The sequence below is a fragment of the Microcaecilia unicolor genome, unplaced genomic scaffold (assembly GCF_901765095.1).
Source record: "Microcaecilia unicolor unplaced genomic scaffold, aMicUni1.1, whole genome shotgun sequence".
Taxonomy (NCBI): Eukaryota; Metazoa; Chordata; class Amphibia; order Gymnophiona; family Siphonopidae; genus Microcaecilia; species Microcaecilia unicolor.
Window position 1 is genome coordinate 596 of NW_021963392.1, and position 20167 is coordinate 20762.

At 49.8% G+C, this 20167-nt stretch overlaps 1 protein-coding gene across 1 annotated transcript in view; it reads left to right on the forward strand.

Moving 5' to 3' along the window:
- Positions 1-941: 941 nt before the first annotated feature.
- Positions 942-20167, forward strand: part of LOC115459275 (NEDD4 family-interacting protein 2-like) — a gene marked incomplete at its 3' end in the record, with an annotated part of 62599 nt that continues 43373 nt past the window's right edge. Inside the window, exon 1 of the mRNA XM_030189130.1 lies at positions 942-1227. Within this exon, the coding sequence (XP_030044990.1) occupies positions 1192-1227 (36 nt within the window). The remainder of the gene's footprint in view (positions 1228-20167) is intronic.

Consider the following 20167-nt stretch of genomic DNA (forward strand, 5'->3'; position numbering starts at 1 on the left):
CATGGACAGAAAAACTTCTGCAGGCAAATCAAACTCGGCTGCAGTCAAGGCCTAAACACAGACTAATGATGCGGAAAACAAAGGAAACTTAAAACTTAGACAAAAGAAACTAAAAATGTACGGGAAGAGGAAAAAGGGGACCCAAACATGGGCACACTATAATAAAAACAAAAACTGTGGAAAAGGACACTAAAAAAGCTCTTCCAGACCGGAGAGTGAAGAAACACCAGAAAAGCAACCTTTCTTCACTGCAGAAAAAGAACTGCGGTAACCGAACCCTCCCAGTGGGTAGGAAGACACTCGTACATGTGTGATGAAGACTGTCTTGTGCTCCACATAGCTCTTGTAAAGTTTGTTATAAGCTTCGGACCAGGCAACACAAGATTATTGCATAATGAGAATTATGGCCTGCTTGTCCTTAGAGAAGTAGTACCTGCCTTTTTAATTATCAGTGTTGTTACCAGAGTTTAATTTTGACCTCAGTCGTGACTGAAAAGTGGCCTTGAAACGAAAAATATTTAAAACCGTAAACTAATGATAGACTTAAAAGCAGTCCTACAGACAGACACCAAGGCAGTCCAAACCCGAGGGGTTTCAGAAAGAGCACTAAGCGCAGATGGCCAGGGCCCCCAGGGGGAAAATGATGATGTCACTAGACTCACACTCGGGTTAATAATAATAACCTCTCACGCCTATGTTAGTACAATTTTAAAACAGTTGCGGGAAGAGTTGCACGAGCTGGTCCAGGATTAGCTGACACTGCAGCATAACTTCTCGGTCGCGCGCACTATAGTTGCTAAAGTGAAAGTACTGTAGGCAGTTGCACTAATGCAGACACGGACTCGGCTGAAGAGACTCGAAGGGCAGAACTTTTAGCTCAAGAAGCTGACGGAAACGGAGCTCACGTAGGCCGCCTCCTGGAGGGAGTAGCTCAGTCTGTCAGTGAAAAAAAAAAAGGAGGCGTCATAGAGAACATCCAGCAAACGCGAGGCGCTTACGCGTTCTTGCTGTAGTAGGAAACGCGAGCTGGGGCCGTGGCGGCCCCCTCCCCCCACCCTGAGAGCGCGCGAGCCTAAGGGGGAACAGGACTGGAGGAGCGTTTATCCGGTGTGTAAGCTGGGGCCGGGCTTCCTCGGTCTAGCTGTTACTGTTAGAATCATTCTGCGGCGCTGGACCGCTCCTCTCCGCACCATGGATCTCCACTCGGCAATCAGCCGCTATCAAGTGGTAAGAATCCGCCGTGGGCAGTGTGTTGGAGGCTTTCGGTTGATACAGGCAGCTTTTCGTTTTCTTAGATTATATTGTTTGTTGTTTCAGTGTGGTCATACACCCTAAAGCCGTTCCGTTGTCAACCTGTCATGTCCTTATCCTTCTGAAGGTGCACCGTCACTCATAAGATTTGTTGTTGTTGTTTTAATCCGCTGAGGGCTGTGAGTGTGTCTGTAGCGGGAACGGTGTAGGGATCCGGGGTCTGTTCATATGATGGGCTTTCGCTTTCCTGATTCTGACAAGGAAGCAGGACTGATGGATATTCTTTTGGGAGAAGGGGGGGGGGGGGTATTTTTTTTTTTTTTTTTTTAATCTTGCCTCGTTATAGCTCTTTGTGACAGAAGCTGGGAGAAGAGGAAACAGGAGGTGGTTGGGATGTCTCCTTTCTAGAAGGAAAACCCGATTGGTCCTATACAATTTTGATGTTTGTTATTCTTCCAGTAGTGACTTAGAACGGATTTGTTTTTAACTCATGTCCTAACAGGAATGACCCGTATTGTTAAGTCAGTATGTTGGATACGATCCCAGTCCTTGTGCCAAAGAACGTCCAGTTATGACTTCGGCGTCAGGCAGGACCCTGGTGTGTCTATATTTCAGAGCTAAACACCTCTTTTGTTATTGGTATATTAGATTTGATGTGTGTTTCCACATAGCCTTATGCTTCAGACTTCTTCCATTCTGCTTGTGCTGGTGGAAGACTTGAGATTCCCCAGGGCCGGCGGAACAAGGGAAGCAGGGTATGCATGGCAGGGGGGCGCCAACATTCAAGGGGCGCCAGAAATTGCCATGCTTATCTGGTTCTACACTACAGCCCTCCCAAGAAGACCTACCTTGATCCTTGAAGGCCGCCCTGGTGGTGTGGAGGCCTCTGCGGGGGCAGGAACCCCACTCTTGACTGCCATCTGTCTCCCTTTCCTCTTCTGTGCCGCGGGCAGTGTCGCCGTATTTTAAAAATGGCTGCTGAGGCTTCCGACTGTAGTCTTGGCAGCCATTTTTAAAGCCTGGTGGCGCCGCCCGAACCACAAAACAGCAATGCGGAGATGGAGGAGCGGCAGAGGATAGGTAAGAGTGGCATTCTTTCCTGCCCCTGCAGTCACAGAGGCCACTACACCACTAGGGCGGCCTTCAAGGATCAAGGTAGGTCTTCTTGGGAGGGTTGTAGTGTGTGTCATCACAAGGACAAAATATAAGAAAACCAATGAACTGCATTAGGAGCTTATAGCCCATTTATTTATGTTTAAGCAGATAAGAGATCTGCATGAAAGAAAATATTTATTTTTATTATTTTGACTTCTGAAAACAACTTGTCCCTGAAACATGCTCAAAACAGAATAATCCATTTGTACACAAAAGAGATAAGGTGAAGATGTGATTCCATGTGCTCCAATGAGAGCTTCCTTAGCGTGCCTCCGGACCGGCCCAGAATGTGACTGATGGGCAAGGTTGCCAGATGGGAAAAATTTTCCCCGCCCAAAATCAGCCTTAAACCAGCCCAAAACCAGCCCAACGTCATCGACCCCGCCCCCTGATGTCAGCTCTGACGTCATTTTCCCCGCCCCCAACGACACCTCTGGCGTCATAAACCCCGCCCCCGATGTCAACCCCGCCCCGGAAAAGCTTCTATTGGACCAAATTGGACCAATAGAAGCCCCGGAAAAGCTTCTATTGGACCAAATTAGACCAATAGAAGCCCCGAAAAAAGAGCCCACACCCTGCACAGCTGCAGTGAAAAAGAAGCCCAATTTCCCGCAGCCCGCAACCTTCGATAATTTCCCGCATCCTGGCTTAAAAACCAGCCCAATTGGGTGGGAAACCAGCCCACCTGGCAACTTTGCTGATGGGTTGTGTACACCTTCCAGCAGGTGGAGACTGAGAAAAAAAGTTATGACTTGAGCCAGCCAATAAGAGCCCTCACCAGCTAGAGAAAGATCCAGTGATCTCAGTCTCCAGCAGGTGGAAGGTGGTGAGCCCTTCAGAGTCTCTCTTTCTATTTCTTTCTATTTGATGTTTAAAGTATTCTTTGACTGTTTCTGGTTTTGCTTCCTGTGCATTTTGAAAAACAAAACAAAACCCTGCTTTGTTAAGGCTGAGGCCCGTGGGGGTCTCTCTGAGCCTCAGGGGTGCCACACTCGGAAGGCCGAGTCCCTCCCCCCCATCCTCCCTCATGCTGGCTAATTTTGTCTCTGCTAGCCTGTTTTGCTTTTTTTTTTTTTTTTTTATATATTGTTTATTGGCACAACAAAACACGGTACAATATGCCAAAACCACAAACATTGCACTGAATAATAGGAACAGGATAAGGCCTATATATAAAGGTGCCATCATACAATTTTCCATTAGTCAATTATGCCCCTCTACCCCCCCCCCCCGCATAAACCCCTCCCCATCCCCCTAACAATTTAATAATCTACTTTTTGCCATGGGAGTGAGCGTGTCCCAATACGGAGACCAGATCTTGCAAAAATGGTCTCCTCGCTTAGAGGCAAGATCACGGACCCTCTGCTTCTCCACTGAGCAGCACTGCATCATGGCGCCTCGCCAATGCGCTATGCAGGGGGCCTCCCTGTTGAGCCATTGTTGCAAGATAGTTCTTTTCCCCATCAGTACAGATCTCTTCAAAAAATCTTTCATTCCCTCAGGCATGGGCCCTTGCACTAAAAATACATCAAACAGCTGGCCAGGGGCTGGTTTCCATCGCATTTTCCACAGTCTTGATACCTGTTTTCCCATATCCAACCAAAAAGAATGCACCAGCGGACAAGACCAAAACATATGGCCTAAAGTGGCGCTCTTTCCAGTACACTTGGGGCAATCATCTGACTCTCTCAGAGTTGCTCTAAAGGCCCTATGGGGTGAGATGTGTAAGCGCAGTAGGAACTTGTAGTTCAATTCCCACCACGCCGCATTCTCTGTCACTCTGCACATCAACTTCAGACAAAGCTCTAACTGTTGGGGTTCTAGACGCCATTTCAGCTCTTGACTCCACCGAGTGCATACAGAAGTGATGTCAAGTGGTGGCATAGAGTCTCGTAAGCAACCATGATAATATTTCAGAGGAGTTCTCAGCTGCGCCTCTAACCCCAACAGCTCATCCTGACGTTCCCCCTGTTTTGCTTTTTAAAGCAACATTACATTTTCCTCAAGCACCTCAAGGAGTTAAGCTTTAGAGGATGGGAGAGGCAGCAACTGAATTAAAAAAAGAAAAAAAAGAGCCTCCCGGTCTGCTGTCTTGGCAGAGCCGTTTGTGGCCAGTAATAAGGAGCAGGGCAGCTCCGGAGAGATCAGCGGTTAGCTGATCAGCTGTTTTTTGTTTATGTTAGTTTTTCACGATGTAGGTGATTTCAGCCGCTGTTTGGACTGGCAGCAGCGGGGTTTACAGTTGGATGTGTGTGTGTGTAGGTGTGCCGGTGCTGCACGGTTTTTGAATTAAGACATCCAGGGTGCTGGTTCCGAAATCTCGTCGGCGCCGTCGGAGGGGGGTCCGACTCCATTCTTGTGTCTCCGGTCGCATCTTCCGTGTCTCCGGTCGCATCTTCCTCGTCTCCGGTGCCGATTTTCGGCGGGAAATGCCGCCATTTTGAATTTAATAATGAAGTAGAGTAGTGCAGCATACTGTGAGACAGACAGGTTAGTATCCTCATGCTGGATATATCAGCCACAAGCTAGCGGCTGGGGGTGGGGGGAGGGCTTTAGCCTTTCTCAACCTTTTATATTGGGTCATTAGAGGTATGTGACCAGTTGAGCTAAGTGGTCAGGACCTAGCATGTCATACAGCGCTAGATATAGCGCACTCTGCAACAGCTTCACTTTATTTTTCACTCTCTTGACAAAACAGCAAGAGGAACAGATCAGCAGAGCAGACAAAGCTATTGTCTCTAGCTTCTTGACAAGAAAAAAAAAAAGAAGAAATTTCGGGCACCCCTTGGATCTTTGCTATGTGAAACAGGGGTTGCTCTGAAGCATGCTTAGTATGGCATCCTCAGTTTAAAAAAAAATGGTTTTTCTCCGTTCACAGCCATCTGTATTGTCATTTCTAGGTTGCTGCTATGTTATTTTGCTGGGGTCTGTATGGTCTTCCAGCTTTGCAGATGGCCAGTTGGCTTACAGACTGAAAAGGTTTCTTTTGTGGAGAGCAGTTCTAAGGCTGTTTTAAGCTCATCTTTCCTTTCTTCCTTCCCCCCCCCCCCCCCCCCCCGTTTCTTTTCCACCTTACAATGGGGTGCAGATGTCTGCAATAGGAAGCTTTTAATGCAGTTTCCAAGTTTCGGTATCCAATTTTTTTCTTATAACTTTAGCCTAAGTCTGGGCCATGTCCAGCTACCAGCATTTGGCGATATGTGGACAGCTGACACCTTCCTGGTTCAGTGTTGGCACTCAGCCCTAACTAACCAAGTCAAACCGTCCAACGGTAGGGCTTCTAGTCTTATTTGGGTGCTCAAACTCCTCCAATCAAGGCTGATTGAGAACCTAAGAGCATAAGCGTTGCCACTCTAAAGTTCTCACATCTGCTCCCACACTACCAACTGAATACCTGGTTTCGATTTAGGAAGTTAGTGCTAATATTTAGCAGCGCTTTCCAGTTCAGTCACTTTGCATACTGATCCCTATGGGGTTATTCTCAACAGGTCACCTAAAGTTTGGGTGTCGCAATGAGGCAATTGCATTTGTTATAGCTATTTTAGTATTATAGCATTAGTCTGCTCTTATGTGTCTTACTGCGTCAGACGCATAACAATTAGTTCTTCTGCTCTCAGCAGTGCAGATGTGCGCGCATGGCCTCTACTCCCTGTAGGCTCTCGCTTGGCGCCATTTCAAGAAAGGTGGGCCTAGATGAATTCTGATTAGTGGGTATTGGAGATTATTCAAGAAGGGTACACATTGAACTTTGCTCACCCTTTGTCACATATATTTTTTTTTATGAATCTCCTTGTCGTTCTCCCATCAAATTTGGAGTCGTCACAGTTACTCTCGGCAGACTTCTGGACTTTTGACCAATTTCTCTACTCCATCGGGCGGTCCAGTGTTAAGGTCGTTGCTTCATTTCTTTCTGGTTCCCAAGAAAGAGGGTTCTTTCCGTCCGATTTTAGATCTCAGGGCAGTCACTCAAGGCCTCTAGGTGCCCTCTTTTCGAATGGAGACTTTGCGGCCTGTCATTGTTGTAGTGTGGTCAGGGGAATCGTTCTTACAGAAGCCTATTTCCACATTTCTATTTGTCCTGCACATCTTTGTTTCCTTTGTTTACCAAGGTCATGGTAGTGGTAGCGATGGCTTTTACAATGGAGGGCATTTTATTGCATCCTTATATAGACGATTGCTTGATTCGGGCAGTGTCTTACGAGAATCTTCAGGTGGCAACTCGGGTGGTAGAATTCTTGCAGTCCCTACCTTGGGTAGTCTATGTGCAGAGGAGCCGTCTTCTACCTTCTCAGTCGATAGAGTATCTGGGAGTTCGTTTCGGCACAAGGCAGAAACGCGTGTTTTACCGTCGACTCGAGTACTCAAGGAGTTTCAGACTAAAATTCGTCGCTTTGGGCAGAATTCGAGACCGTCGGCAAGTGATTTTCTGCAGGTTTTGGGACCATGGCGGTAGCAAGCTAGGCGGTGTCCTATGCTAGGACTCACATAAGGCCTCTTCAGAGGTTGTTACTCTGGACATAGTAATCTCAGAAGGTTTTGCTTCATCATATTTTGCCTCTTTCACTGCAGGTGAAGACCAGTCTATATTGGTGGCTTTGGGAGTTCAGTTTTTGACCAAAGGTATGCCTTTAGATCAGCTCTGCTGGTCTGTAGTGTTGACGGATGCCTGTCTGCATGGTTGCGGAGCTCACTGTCAGAGGCAGTTTGCTCAGGGTCTCTGGTCTCTTCAGAGGACATTATTTTCAGTCATACCTGTTAGGGACCAGAGTGATTCGTCTGGCGCTCCAGAGGTTTCTTCTTCTTCTGAGAGGCCGAGCAGTTTGAGTAATCTCAGGCAATATCGCACCGGTTGCGTATATCATTCAGCAACGAGGAATGACGACTCTGCAGTTGCTGTGAAAGGCATTGCTATGGCTTCAATGGGCGGACGCTCAGCTGGCGTTTCTTTCAGCGGATCATGTAGCAGAGGTCCTAAATGTTCAAGCAGTTTTTCTCAGTCGTCACATGTTCGATTCAAGACAGTGGTCGCTAACAAAAGTGGCGTTGCGGCTGTTCCGCGATCGTTGGGGGGTCTACCAGGTTGGATCTGTTGCCTCCGTCAGCAATGCAAAACTTCCTCTGTTCTTCAGTCGGTACAAGGATTCCAGAGCGCAGGGCGTGGACGCTTTTCTTCAGCCCTGGTCAGCCGGCCTAGTGTATGCTTTTCCTCCATGAACTCTGATAGGGCTTCTTCTTTTTCAGAAGGTCGAGACACGCAGGGGACGTCTGATTTTGGTGGCGCTGGTCTTACCTCGGGGGGAGTGGTGCGTCGTTCTTTGACATCTTCTAGTGGACCTCTCCTTCAGTCCTCCGGTCCAGCGAGGTTTCTTCTCGCAGGGTTCTGTCGTTCATTCGGATCCGGATCGATGCTGTCTTACAGCCTGGCTCTTGAAAGGGCTAAGCTGATTAAGAAAGGTTATTCTGCTCAACTCTATGCTTCGCTTTCGTCGATGTTTTACTTCTTTGATTTATGTGCGCCCTTGGAGGATATTTGAGGACTGGGGTAAAACCTTTAGCCTGTCTCCTTTTAGTGTTTCGGTTCTGTAATTTTGGATTTTTTTGCAGGGGCGCTTTGTCTAAGGCCTTTCTTTCCCTTTTCTTAAGGTGCAGGTTGCGGTTTTTTAGTCTTTTCGTGGTCATTTTCTGGGGAGCTCTTTCCTTCATCATCTGGATGTGGTGTGTTTTTTGAGAGGGGTTAATAGCCTTCGTTCTCCCTTGCAATGTTCTTTTCCTCGTTGGGATCAGAGTTTGGTGCTTGGGGTTCTTACTACGCTTCCCTTTGAGCCTTTGTCGTACTGTACTTTGAAGGACTTGTCTTTGAAGACAGTATTTTTGGTAGCCGCTACTTCAGCTAGGCGACTTTTGGAGTTGCAGGAGCTGCCGTGTTGATCTCCGTTTTTACACTTCTGTTCTGATCAAGTAGTGTTGCGGACCGTCCCTTCCTTTCTTCCCAAGGTAGTGACTTGGGTTTCAGGGTTCTCAGCCGGTGCTATGGCCTGTCTAGGGTTCTTTTTCCAGTTCAGAGGAGCAGAGATATTTGAACTATTTGGATGTCGAATGGGTGTTTAAGCACTATATTGATTCTACTGATGTCATCCGCCAAACTGATGGTTTGTTGTTCTGTTTGGAGGTGAGCATAGAGGGTTTCTTGGCCTCTAAACCTACTATTTTTCGATGACTTTAATGTTTACTTCAGCTTATCTTCTTTCTGGTAAACCAGTTCTATAGCATGTTAAGGCTCATTCTACATGAGGTAAGGTAGCTTCGTGGGCAGACCGTTGTCTGGGGCCTCCAAAAGCCATTTGTAGGGCCGTGATCTAGTCGTCTCTACATTCTTTGCTGTTTAGACGTCCTCAGTTGTTGTCAGGTTGATTTGAAGCATGCGTTTTGTCGGCGGGGCTGCTAGGGTCCCTCCCATATTTTCACTGCTTTGTTACTTCCCATCAGTCACATTCTGGGCCGGTCTGGAGGGACGCTAAGGAAGGGTAAATTAGACCTTACCTGCTAATTTGCTTTCCTTTACTCCCTCCGGACCGGCTCAGACCCCTCCCTTCAGATATCTGTGTTTGTTCGGAGCTGTGTTGTTAGTTGGTTGATCTATATAGTTTTTAAAAAGAAAAAGAAAAAACACAGTAAAGAATTTTACTGAAATGTCCGATTTGAAGGACCATGATATGTTTAAAGGCACTCACCCGTTGTTGGCAATGTGCCGGTGGCTGCTCAGGATTTTGAATGCACAGGTTCCATATTCCTTCTATGGCTTTACTTCTGCTTTGGTACTTTATTACTGGATCTTTCTCTAGCTGGTGAGGGCTCTTATTGGCTGGCTAGAGTCATAACTTTTTTTTCTCAGTCTCCACCTGCTGGAAGGCGTACACAACCCACCAGTCACATTCTGGGCCGGTCCGGAGGGACTAAAGGAAAGCAAATTAGCAGGTAAAGTCTAATTTACCCTTAGTTTTACTTCCAATCTTTATAAACCAGGCTTCCCAAGGTAAATTACAACAACAGTTAAGATGAACCCATCAGTAAACGGTATATTCGCATTGAAATTTGGCTATATATTACTGTATTGTATAGAACAATGTAGAAAAAGGAGCACAAAATACAGCCTTTGTTAGTGCTGTTTCCACCAGCTACAGTAAATATTAAGCAGTTTAGTTATATTCAATTTTATTTCATGATATAAATATCTACATATGGGAAGCTTTCAAATAAATTAAAAAGCTGTTGAGTAAAAAAACAACAACTTTTGTTCTTCACCTTTTAAGGCACTGGGCTGAAAAAGGGGGCGGGGAGGGAGAAGAGAGAAAGGAGATGGTGGACGGGGGAGGGGTCACCAACTGATAGTTTGCAGGGGGCGCACGCGGCACCAGAGACCCTAGCACTGGCCCTGATCAATGTGAAAGCAAGTAGTGTGTAAGAAAGTACTATAGAGACATTTTTGTAAATGAATAGAAAACTACTTGTCAAAAGACTAACAGACTGATAGACTACAATGTTGAATGGCCTCCCAAATGAGATAATGTGGTTACAAATCTGGAAATCTTATACACATTTACTGTTCTTATACATGTAAATATGCATTTGGAAAGGCATTCACAGAAATTATGCAGAATAACTAATGTGTTGAAATATCATGCTCATTCCATATCATCATGCTGATCAATCCATAGACTGGTGGGTTGTGTCCATCTACCAGCAGGTGGAGATAGAGAGCAAAGCTTTTGCCTCCCTATATGTGGTCATGTGCTGCCGGAAACTCCTCAGTATGTTCTCTATCTCAGCAGGTGGTGGTCACACACAGCAGCAGCTCTGGCTAGGTCTCCAAGCCTAATTTTTAGGTTTTGTTGAGTACCTGGGGTTGAGGGCTCTTCTTGAGCAAGTGCAAACCTGGTGGCGCCAGGTCCCTCCTTTTCTCCCCCCTCCCGCTGGCTCCGTTTACAAAAAAAAAAAAAAAAATTTGGACGTCCTTAAGGGCGTTTATTTCGACGTTTATTTAAACATTTATTGCAGCTACTCACTGGGACACCAGGTCGTTACAGCTCGGAGCGAGAAGCAGGTAATTTTTACCTTTTTATAGCGGGCAGGGGGTTCCCCGATCGATCTCCACGTGGCCTATGGCGTCGGAGGGCGAGGGCGCGAAGAATCGCTCCCCGGACCGCGTGTGCGCTTCTAGCGGGGATGCGGGGGTCTTAAAGTCTGATTTGCCCTTGTTGGGTGTCAGTTTGGAGGCCGGTCAGTGTCCCGGGTCTTCCTCCGGTGCGGCGGTTTTTCCCGCCATAAACGCCCATTCCCCGCTGCTCGCCTCCGCCATCTTGGCCGGCCACTCTGCTCGGACGGCTTCTTCTTGGGCCGCCCTTGAGGTGGGAGACGTTAATGCCATGGCCGCCCTTGATTTGGGCGACGGCAAAAAAGCGGCTAAAGTTAAGCGCCGTTCTTCCCACGCGGCTCCTTCACGGAGTGTCGCGCCAGACGCCATCTTGGATGCGCAGCATGTTTCTCCCCCGCTCTTGCGAGCGCCGGTTGAGGGTGCGTCTAGGGCTGTGGCCCAGGCTGCAGAAGTGCACAGTCTGGGGGGTTTCTCCCCCGAGTTTATCTTGCTGCTGCATCAGGCCTTCCTTATGCAAAATGCTGCCCCTTCTCCCTTGTCCGATAAAGGGGTTGAGGCCCCCGGAAGTAAACGCCCTCGGGTGGATTCCCAGGCCTTAGAGGACTCTGTTTCTTCTGATGTAGATGAGGGCAGCGTATCTGAGTTCTCCCAACAGTCCTTTGGGGATTCCTTGGAGGAGACGGATTCCCGCTCGGATGGAGTGGATGACCCCTCTGCAGCGCGGATCTTTCGCTCAGAGGATTTGCCCAACCTGTTAGTGCAAGCCATGAGCATTTTGAAGATTTCCTCTCCAGAGGACGTCTCTCCCTCAGCCCCTGTTGGCTCCGCCATTATGCTGGGGACGAAGCGCCCGCCTAGAACCTTCCACGTGCATGATGCCATGCACACCTTAATTTCGGCTCAATGGGATGTCCCGGAAGCGAGCCTCAAAGTGGCTAGGGCTATGTCCCGCCTCTATCCTTTGCCTGAAAGTGAACGTGAGGCCTTTCTTTGGCCTACCGTGGATTCTTTAATCACTGCGGTGACTAAGAAAACGGCGTTGCCGGTGGAAGGTGGCACGGCCCTAAAGGACGCCCAAGACAGAAGATTGGAGGCGGCCTTAAGGTCGTCCTTCGAGGCGGCTGCCTTAAGTTTGCAGGCCTCAGTTTGCGGCTCCTATGTGGCCAGGGCGTGCCTGACGATTGTGCAGCGGGCTTCCCCCTCGGATCCTTCCTTGAGGGCTGATTGGCCGGCCCTGGAATCGGGCTTGGCTTATTTGGCAGACTTACTGTATGATGTCTTGAGAGCCTCGGCTAAAGGTATGGCTCAGACAGTCTCTGCGCGGCGCTGGCTTTGGCTGAAACATTGGTCTGCTGACCACGCCTCTAAGTCCCGCCTGGCTAAGTTGCCTTTTAAAGGCAAGCTGCTCTTTGGGGTCGAGCTGGACAAAATTGTGACCGATCTCGGCACGTCTAAGGGCAAGAGGTTACCAGAGGTCAGGGCTCGGGCCAGTGCTCGCCCCGGTAACTCCAGAGGACGGTTTCAGGAAGCCCGTCGGTACCGCCCGGGCAAGTCGGGCTCCTCTGCCCCCTCTTCCTTCAAGAGGAACTTCTCCCCCAAGCAGCATTCCTTTCGCAGAGACCGCCGTCCCGGAGGTGCGCCCTCCGGTCCTCCCCCAGGGTCTCGTACCCAATGACGGGGTCCTGGTCCATGGCCCAGTGCAGATTGGAGGACGCCTGTCCTCGTTTCTGGGCGAGTGGACCAGGGTAACTTCAGACGCTTGGGTGCTGGAAGTCATCAGAGACGGCTACAAGCTAGAGTTCTGCCGACCCTTAAGAGACGGGTTTGTACTCTCTCCCTGCAAGTCCCCGGTCAAAGCTGTGGCAGTGCAGCAGACCTTGGACAATCTGATCCGCCTGGGTGCGGTCGTTCCGGTGCCAGAAAATCAGCTTGGCAAGGGACGTTACTCCATTTACTTTGTGGTACCAAAGAAAGGAGGTTCTGTACGGCCTATCCTCGACCTCAAAGGGGTCAATCGGGCCTTGAAAGTTCGGCACTTTCGCATGGAGACTCTCCGCTCTGTTATAGCGGCAGTGAAGACAGGGGAGTTCCTGGCATCCTTGGACATCAAGGAAGCATACTTGCATATTCCCATCTGGCCTCCTCATCAACGCTTTCTGCGTTTTGCAGTCCTGGGCGGACACTTCCAGTTCAGAGCCCTCCCGTTCGGGTTGGCTACTGCTCCGCGGACCTTCTCCAAAGTAATGGTGGTCATCGCGGCCTTCCTGCGAAAGGAAGGAGTACAAGTCCATCCTTATCTGGACGACTGGTTGATCCGAGCCCCCTCCTATGCAGAGTGCAGCAAAGCTGTGGACCGGGTGATTGCTCTTTTGAGCTCCCTGGGGTGGATCATCAACTGGGAGAAAAGCCAGCTGCGCTTGACTCAGTCCCTGGAGTATCTGGGAGTTCGATTCGACACCCAAGTGGGCAGAGTGTTCCTGCAGGACAATCGGATTGTCAAACTTCAGGCTCAGGTGGACCAGTTCCTAGTAGCCTCTCCGCTTCGGGCTTGGGACTATGTGCAGCTGTTGGGCTCTATGACGGCCACGATGGAAGTAGTGCCCTGGGCCAGGGCTCATATGAGACCACTACAACACTCTCTGCTGCAGCGCTGGACTCCGGTGTCGGAGGCTTATGCTGTGCGCCTTCCCTTGGACCCAGCAGTGCGCAAGGCGCTGAGCTGGTGGCTGAAGACAGACAAGTTGTCTGCAGGGATGCCTCTTGTGACCCCGGAGTGGATTGTCGTCACGACGGACGCGTCTTTGACGGGCTGGGGAGCCCACTGCTTGGGAAGGACAGCGCAGGGGCTCTGGTCTCCTGCAGAGGCAAAGTGGTCTATCAACCTCCTGGAACTCAGAGCCATTCGGTTGGCGCTTTTGGAGTTCCTCCCGGTACTGGCGTTGAAGCCAGTACGGGTCCTGTCGGACAATGCCACGGCTGTGGCCTATGTCAACCGCCAGGGAGGTACCAAGAGCGCCCCTCTAGCCAAGGAAGCCATGAATTTATGCCAGTGGGCGGAAGCGAACCTGGAACAGCTGTCAGCGGCCCACATTGCCGGAGTCATAAATGTCAAGGCGGACTTTCTCAGTCGCCATACCTTGGATCCCGGAGAATGGCAGTTATCGGCTCAGGCGTTCTTGGACATCACGAAGCGCTGGGGCCAGCCGAGCCTAGATCTGATGGCGTCATCGGCCAATTGCCAAGTGCCGCGCTTTTTCAGCAGAGGACGGGACCCTCGATCTCTGGGAGTAGATGGTCTTCTCCAACAGTGGCCGACACAGGAGCTTCTCTATGTGTTCCCGCCCTGGCCCATGTTGGGCAGGGTACTAGACCGGGTGGCAAAGCATCCGGGCCGGATAATCCTGGTGGGTCCGGACTGGCCCAGACGTCCCTGGTATGCGGACTTGATCAGGCTCTCAGTGGACGACCCTCTGCGGCTGCCAGTGGAGCAGGGCCTGTTGCATCAGGGTCCCGTGGTGATGGAGGATCCCTCCCCCTTTGGTCTTACGGCCTGGCTATTGAGCGGCAGCGTCTGAGGAAGAAGGGCTTCTCAGACAAGGTCATCGCCACTATGCTGAGAGCGAGGAAGCGCTCTACTTCTACTGCTTACGCCACGGTTTGGCGTACCTTTGCAGTGTGGTGTGAAGCAGGCTCACTTTCTCCCTTCACTGCTCCAATTTCTTCAGTGCTGGCGTTCCTGCAAGAAGGTCTGGAGAAAGGCCTGTCGCTCGGTTCCCTTAAAGTCCAGGTAGCGGCTCTGGCTTGCTTCAGGGGCCGCCTGAAGGGTGCTTCCCTGGCTTCGCAACCAGATGTGGTACGTTTTCTCAAGGGAGTTAATCACCTGCGCCCTCCTCTGCACTCAGTGGTGCCTGCGTGGAATCTCAACCTGGTGCTAAGAGCCTTGCAGAAGCCGCCTTTTGAACCCTTGTCAAGGGCATCTCTGAAAGACCTGACGTTGAAAGCAGTCTTTTTGGTGGCTATCACTTCAGCCAGAAGAGTTTCCGAGCTCCAGGCACTCTCATGTCGAGAGCCTTTTCTGCAGTTCACTGAGGCAGGAGTGACTATTCGCACAGTGCCTTCCTTCCTGCCCAAGATTGTTTCTCGCTTCCATGTGAATCAGCAGCTCTGTCTCCCTTCCTTTCGTAGGGAGGACTTCCCAGAGGAATACTCTGCTCTCAAATATCTGGATGTGAGACGAGTCATCATCAGATACTTGGAAGTGACCAATGATTTCCGGAAATCGGATCATCTGTTTGTCCTGTTTGCAGGTCCTCGTAAGGGTCTGCAGGCTGCTAAGCCTACAGTGGCAAGATGTTTCAAGGAAGCCATTGCAGCGGCTTATGTGGCCGCGGGGAAGGTGCCGCCTATTCAGCTGAAGGCTCACTCCACTAGAGCTCAGGCGGCCTCGATGGCAGAGGCCGGGTCCATCTCCTTGGAAGAGATATGCAAGGCGGCAACTTGGGCATCGGCCCATACCTTCTCCAGGCATTACCGCTTGACTGTGGCTGCTCGGGCGGAGGCCCGGTTTGGAGCTTCAGTGTTGCGGTCAGGGATTTCTATGTCCCGCCCTGGGTGAGTACTACTTCGGTACATCCCACCAGTCTATGGATTGATCAGCATGATGATATGGAAGGTAAAATTATGTATCATACCTGATAATTTTCTTTCCATTAATCATAGCTGATCAATCCATAGCCCCTCCCAGATATCTGTACTGTTTATATTCTGGTTGCATTTCAGGTTCAAGCTTAGTCTTCAGTTCCTGTTCAGGAGGACTTCGTGTTCAAGTTTTTTCAATTGGATTCTTCAAGAGTTGAGACGAGTTTGTGTTACAGTGAGCTGCTGCATTCCTCTCCCCTCCGTTTTACGGGGCTGGATTGAGACATAAATTCTGCCGGCGCTCCCTCCAGCTTCGTGCGGCTGTAGGGCAGCTTTGTACCCCTCCCGCTTCGGCGGTGTTAGGGTCAGTCAGCTCCTCCCGCGGTTGCGGTTGCAGGATAAGCCAGATCCCCCCGCATCGGCGGGGTGGTGTCCCTCCCCCGCTCCGCGGGGATGAGCTGGACGGATTCCCCTCCCCCACTTGTGTGGGGATGAGCTGGGTTAATTCCCATCCCCCGTTTCGGCGGTGGTGAGCTGGGCGGAGTGTCCCTTTGTGGGTGTAATTCTCTAAGTGCTGAGTCCTGCAGATGGGTTAGATAGATTCCTAAAGGACAAGTCCATAGACCGCTATTAAATGGACTGGAAAAATTCCTCATTTTTAGGTATAACTTGTCTGGAATGTTTTTACGTTTGGGGAGCGTGCCAGGTGCCCTTGACCTGGATTGGCCACTGTCGGTGACAGGATGCTGGGCTAGATGGACCTTTGGTCTTTCCCAGTATGGCACTACTTATGTACTTATGTACTATACTGAGGAGTTTCCTGCAGCACATGACCACATATAGGGAGGCAAAAGCTTTGCTCTCTATCTCCACCTGCTTGTAGATGGACACAACCCACCAGTCTATGGATTGATCAGCTATGATTAATGGAAAGAAAATTATCAGGTATGATACATAATTTTACCTTAGGTCATTTCAAGTAGAAAATTTTAGATTTGTGAAATCATACAATTCTTTGATATTTTTGTCCATGAAATGTAACTATGCCTCCTGGAGATGGTAAAATCTGCAGTTACAGATGGATTTCTTTGCAGGATTGTTGCCATGAATTTCATCTCATTTCCATATTATTTAAATAAGCAGGCATCAAGAGAAATTTTTGTGGTACTGGCCCATTTCTTCTGAATCTGTCACAGGTTACTAAATCAGGTTCTAATGGTAGCAGGGAAAATGGCTTTTAATCCTATCTGTTCCTTACAACGCTGAATAATTTTGAGAAGAGCCACAAACAAGAGGTTCAGCAACATAACTAGACATTTTAGCATTTGGGAAAGGCAAGTGTTATTTGGGCATCTCTGTCCCCAATTAAAAATAAATGGAAAATATACTATATACTGATTCTCTTTTCAAACAGGTTACAAAATAATAGAGAATTAAATATCTACTAAATCCAATTTTATTATACCAAAATTACAGTATCACAAATTAACAATCTTCATAAAACACACCCTCCCATTTTCTGTTTAGCATAATAACAATAGAACGTCTTTGGATGATTGACCGAGTTATAGATAAAGAAAGTTGGATTCACTAATTCATTAATCAAGTTTGGATTGAGGACTTTAAATGTGCTACAGCAATAAGATAAGTGTGTGCATACAAAAAAAATTTTTCATTCTCAATTTGAGGTTCAGTACAAGTTTTTCAACCTCTATTCAGACGTTTTCTGAGTGCAGGGGACAATAATAATATGCTAAAGGGTCTTGTCGATGGACTGGAATGATTACAAATTGGAATTTGCTTATCCTGTAGCAGATGTTTTTTCTTGGCCTCCTTGTGCAAAGCTTAAGCCAAAGTTTCTGCAGTAAGTTACACCTTGCAAGAACTTTGTCATTCCATAGCATCCCACAGATCAATCCAGAGACAGGCGGAGATAGAGAGAACTTCTGATGCTCTGTATGGTCATGTGCAGCTAGCCAAACCTCAGTATTCTCTCTATCTAGCAGGCAGATGGTCATAACTCTGCAGCTCTGGATTTTGGGACTCCTTGCCCGTTCCCTCGGGATGAGTTGAGGTACCCACGGGGGTTGAGAGCTCGCTAAGGTGCTGAGCAGAGATACCTGGTCTCCCCAGGTCCCTCCCTTTCTCCCCCCTCCCGCTGTTTTCATCTCCTGTCAGGTTGGAAGGAGCACATGAGTTAATTTCCTGTTTTCTTTAAAAAAACAAAAGGAAAGAGAAGGAACAGCAGTTCTCTGGCTCTCACAGTACCAGGTTTTGGTCCAGTTCGGCTGGGGAGCTGTTTCAGCGGGTGGGGAGGAGTGTTCGGTGCCTGATTTCAGATAGGGCACATGGCAGGGGCGTATCTGCGTGGGGCCTCAGGGGCCTGGGCCCCCGCAGATTTCGCCCTGGACCCCCCCTACCGCTGCCAACCCTCCCCCTCTGTTGCTCGCCTACCTTCGCTGGCGGGGGACCCCAACCCCCGCCAGCCGAGGTCCGCGTCCTCCTTCCGCTGCCGGCTGCCTTTAAAAGAATTCCGTCAGCTGGCGGGGGACCCCCAACCCCCGCCAGCCAAGCCGAGGTCCTTTCATTTTTCCACTGAAGCTGGCGCCGAAAGTTTCTTTTGAGTCTGACGTCGCTGCACGTTGTTCGTGCAGGACGTCAGACTCAGAAACAGAATGATTTACCTTTGATCACAGCGGTCACTAAGAGGACTACGTTGCCAGTGGAAGGCGGGACGGCTCTTAAAGATCCGCAGGATAGGAAGTTAGAATCTTCTTTAAAGGCATCTTTTGAGGTGGCAGCATTATGCATGCAGGCGTCCGTCTGCAGGTCCTATGCAGCCAGGGCATGTTTGTCTTGGGTTCAGAAGGTGTCCACCTCGGAAGAGCTGGTGGCAAATTTGCCTTCGCTCGAGGCTGGTCTAGTGTATTTGGCGGATTTATTGTATGATGTGCTTCGGGCTTCGGCCAAGGAGGTGGCTCTTGCGGTGGTGGCCCACTGATGGTTGTGGCTTCGTCACTGGTCGGCAGACACGGCTTCTAAGTCGCGCCTTGCTCGTTTGCCCTTTTGGGGCAAACGTCTGTTTGGCGAGGATCTGGACAAGATAGTGAAGGCTCTGGGAGATTCTAAGGGCCGTCGTTTGCCGGAGGATAGACCTAGATCCTCTTCTAGGGCGGTTCCTTCTCGGGTCGGTTTTGGGAGATGAGACGTTATCGCCCAGGTAGATCGGTGGCCTTCTCTAAGCCCCGTTTTCCTCAGAAGCAGCAGCCGTTTCGGGGGGAGTGCCGCTCCGGCGGAGCGAATTCTAGACCCACCACGGGATCTCGTGCCCAATGATGGGGGCCTTGGTCCATCTTCCAGAGTCAATAGGAGGACGGCTGTCCTTTTTTTCTGGAAGAATGGGTCAGGGTGACGTAAGACGAGTGGGTGCTGGAGGTAATCTGGGACAGTTACAAGCTAGAGTTTGCTCGAAATCTGTCAGATTTTTTCATGGAATCCCCTTGCAAGTCTCCAAGGAAGATGGTGGCGGTCAGGGACACATTGTAAAATTTGATTCGCTTAGGGGCTGTGGTCCCAGTTCCAGTGACGCAGCGAGGTCTCGGCCATTATTCCATCTACTTCATGGGTCCAAAGAAAGGCGGTTCCTTTTGCCCAGTGCTGGATCTCAAGGGAGTAAACAAAGCTCTGAGAGTGCGTCACTTCCGCATGGAAACGCTTCGGGCAGTTATCGCCGCAGTTCAGCCAGGAGAGTTTCTCACTTCCCTCGATCTCAAGGAAGCTTACTTATACATTCCCATTTGGCCACCTCATCATCGGTTTCTTCGGTTTGCGGTTCTGTGTCAACATTTTCAGTTCCAAGCGTTTCCCTTCGGTCTAGCTGCAGCCCCTCGGACGTTTTCCAAGGTTATGGTGGTAGTTGCCCTGGATGGCCCAGGCCAGGTTCGGCATCCGTTGGGGGTTGAGCCTGATCAGTTTGGGGAGGTGAGTCTCCCTAGCGGCTCCAGACTAGGTGGCGGTGACAACGGATGGGGAGCGCACTGTCTGGGTCAAAATGGCTCAGGGCTTGTGGTCCCAGAAGGGGGCATCATGGCCGATCAAATGCTTGGACTTGTCAGGAGCATCAGGAGAGCTCTGCAGTCTCTCTGTTTTTTTTGGAGGGCAGGGCAGTTCGGGTCCTGTCTGACAGTGCGACAGCAGTGGCTTACGTGAACCATCAAGAAGGCATGAAGAGTGCTCCCCTGACCCAGGAGGCGCACCTTCTCTGTCAGTGGGCGGAGGCTCATCTCTCTTTGCTCTCCGCAGTGCATATAGCAGGAGTACAAAATGTGAAGGTGGATTATCTCAGCAGGTATTTCTTGGATCCGGGAGAATGGGAGCTCTCCGACGAGGCATTTCAACTGATCACTCAAACTTGGGGAATGCCTGCCCTGGACTTGATGGCCATTCGGCACAGCGCCAAAACCCCCAGGTTCTTCAGCCTTCCATCACAGTGGGGACTCCTGAAGCAGGGGCCCGTCCCAATAGAGGATCCCTCCCCCTATGATCTTATGGCATGGCTCTTTAAAGGATGTGATTGAGGAGGAGAGGTTATTGAGGGGATGTGATTACTATGTTGCTCTGGGCCAGGAAGAGGTGAACTTCAGTGTCTTATTCTAGGGTGTGGAGTATGTTCGAGTCTTGGTGCTCCTCTGCTGCCCTTACACTGCTTTGGGCCTCACAGCTGCATATTCTTGCTTTTTTTGCAGGACGGTCTTCAGAAGGATCTTTCTTTGAACTCACTGAAGGTTCAGGTGGTGGCCTTCGTGTGTTTTAGGGGCCGCATTCAGGGTTCATCCCTGACGGCACACCCGGATGTGATTCGCTTCCTGCAGGGTGTCCACTACCTGCAGCCTCCCAGGCGACTGGTCTACCCCACTTGGAGCCTCAACCAGGTTCTCTGGGCATTGCAGATGGTTCCTTTCGAGCCTCTGG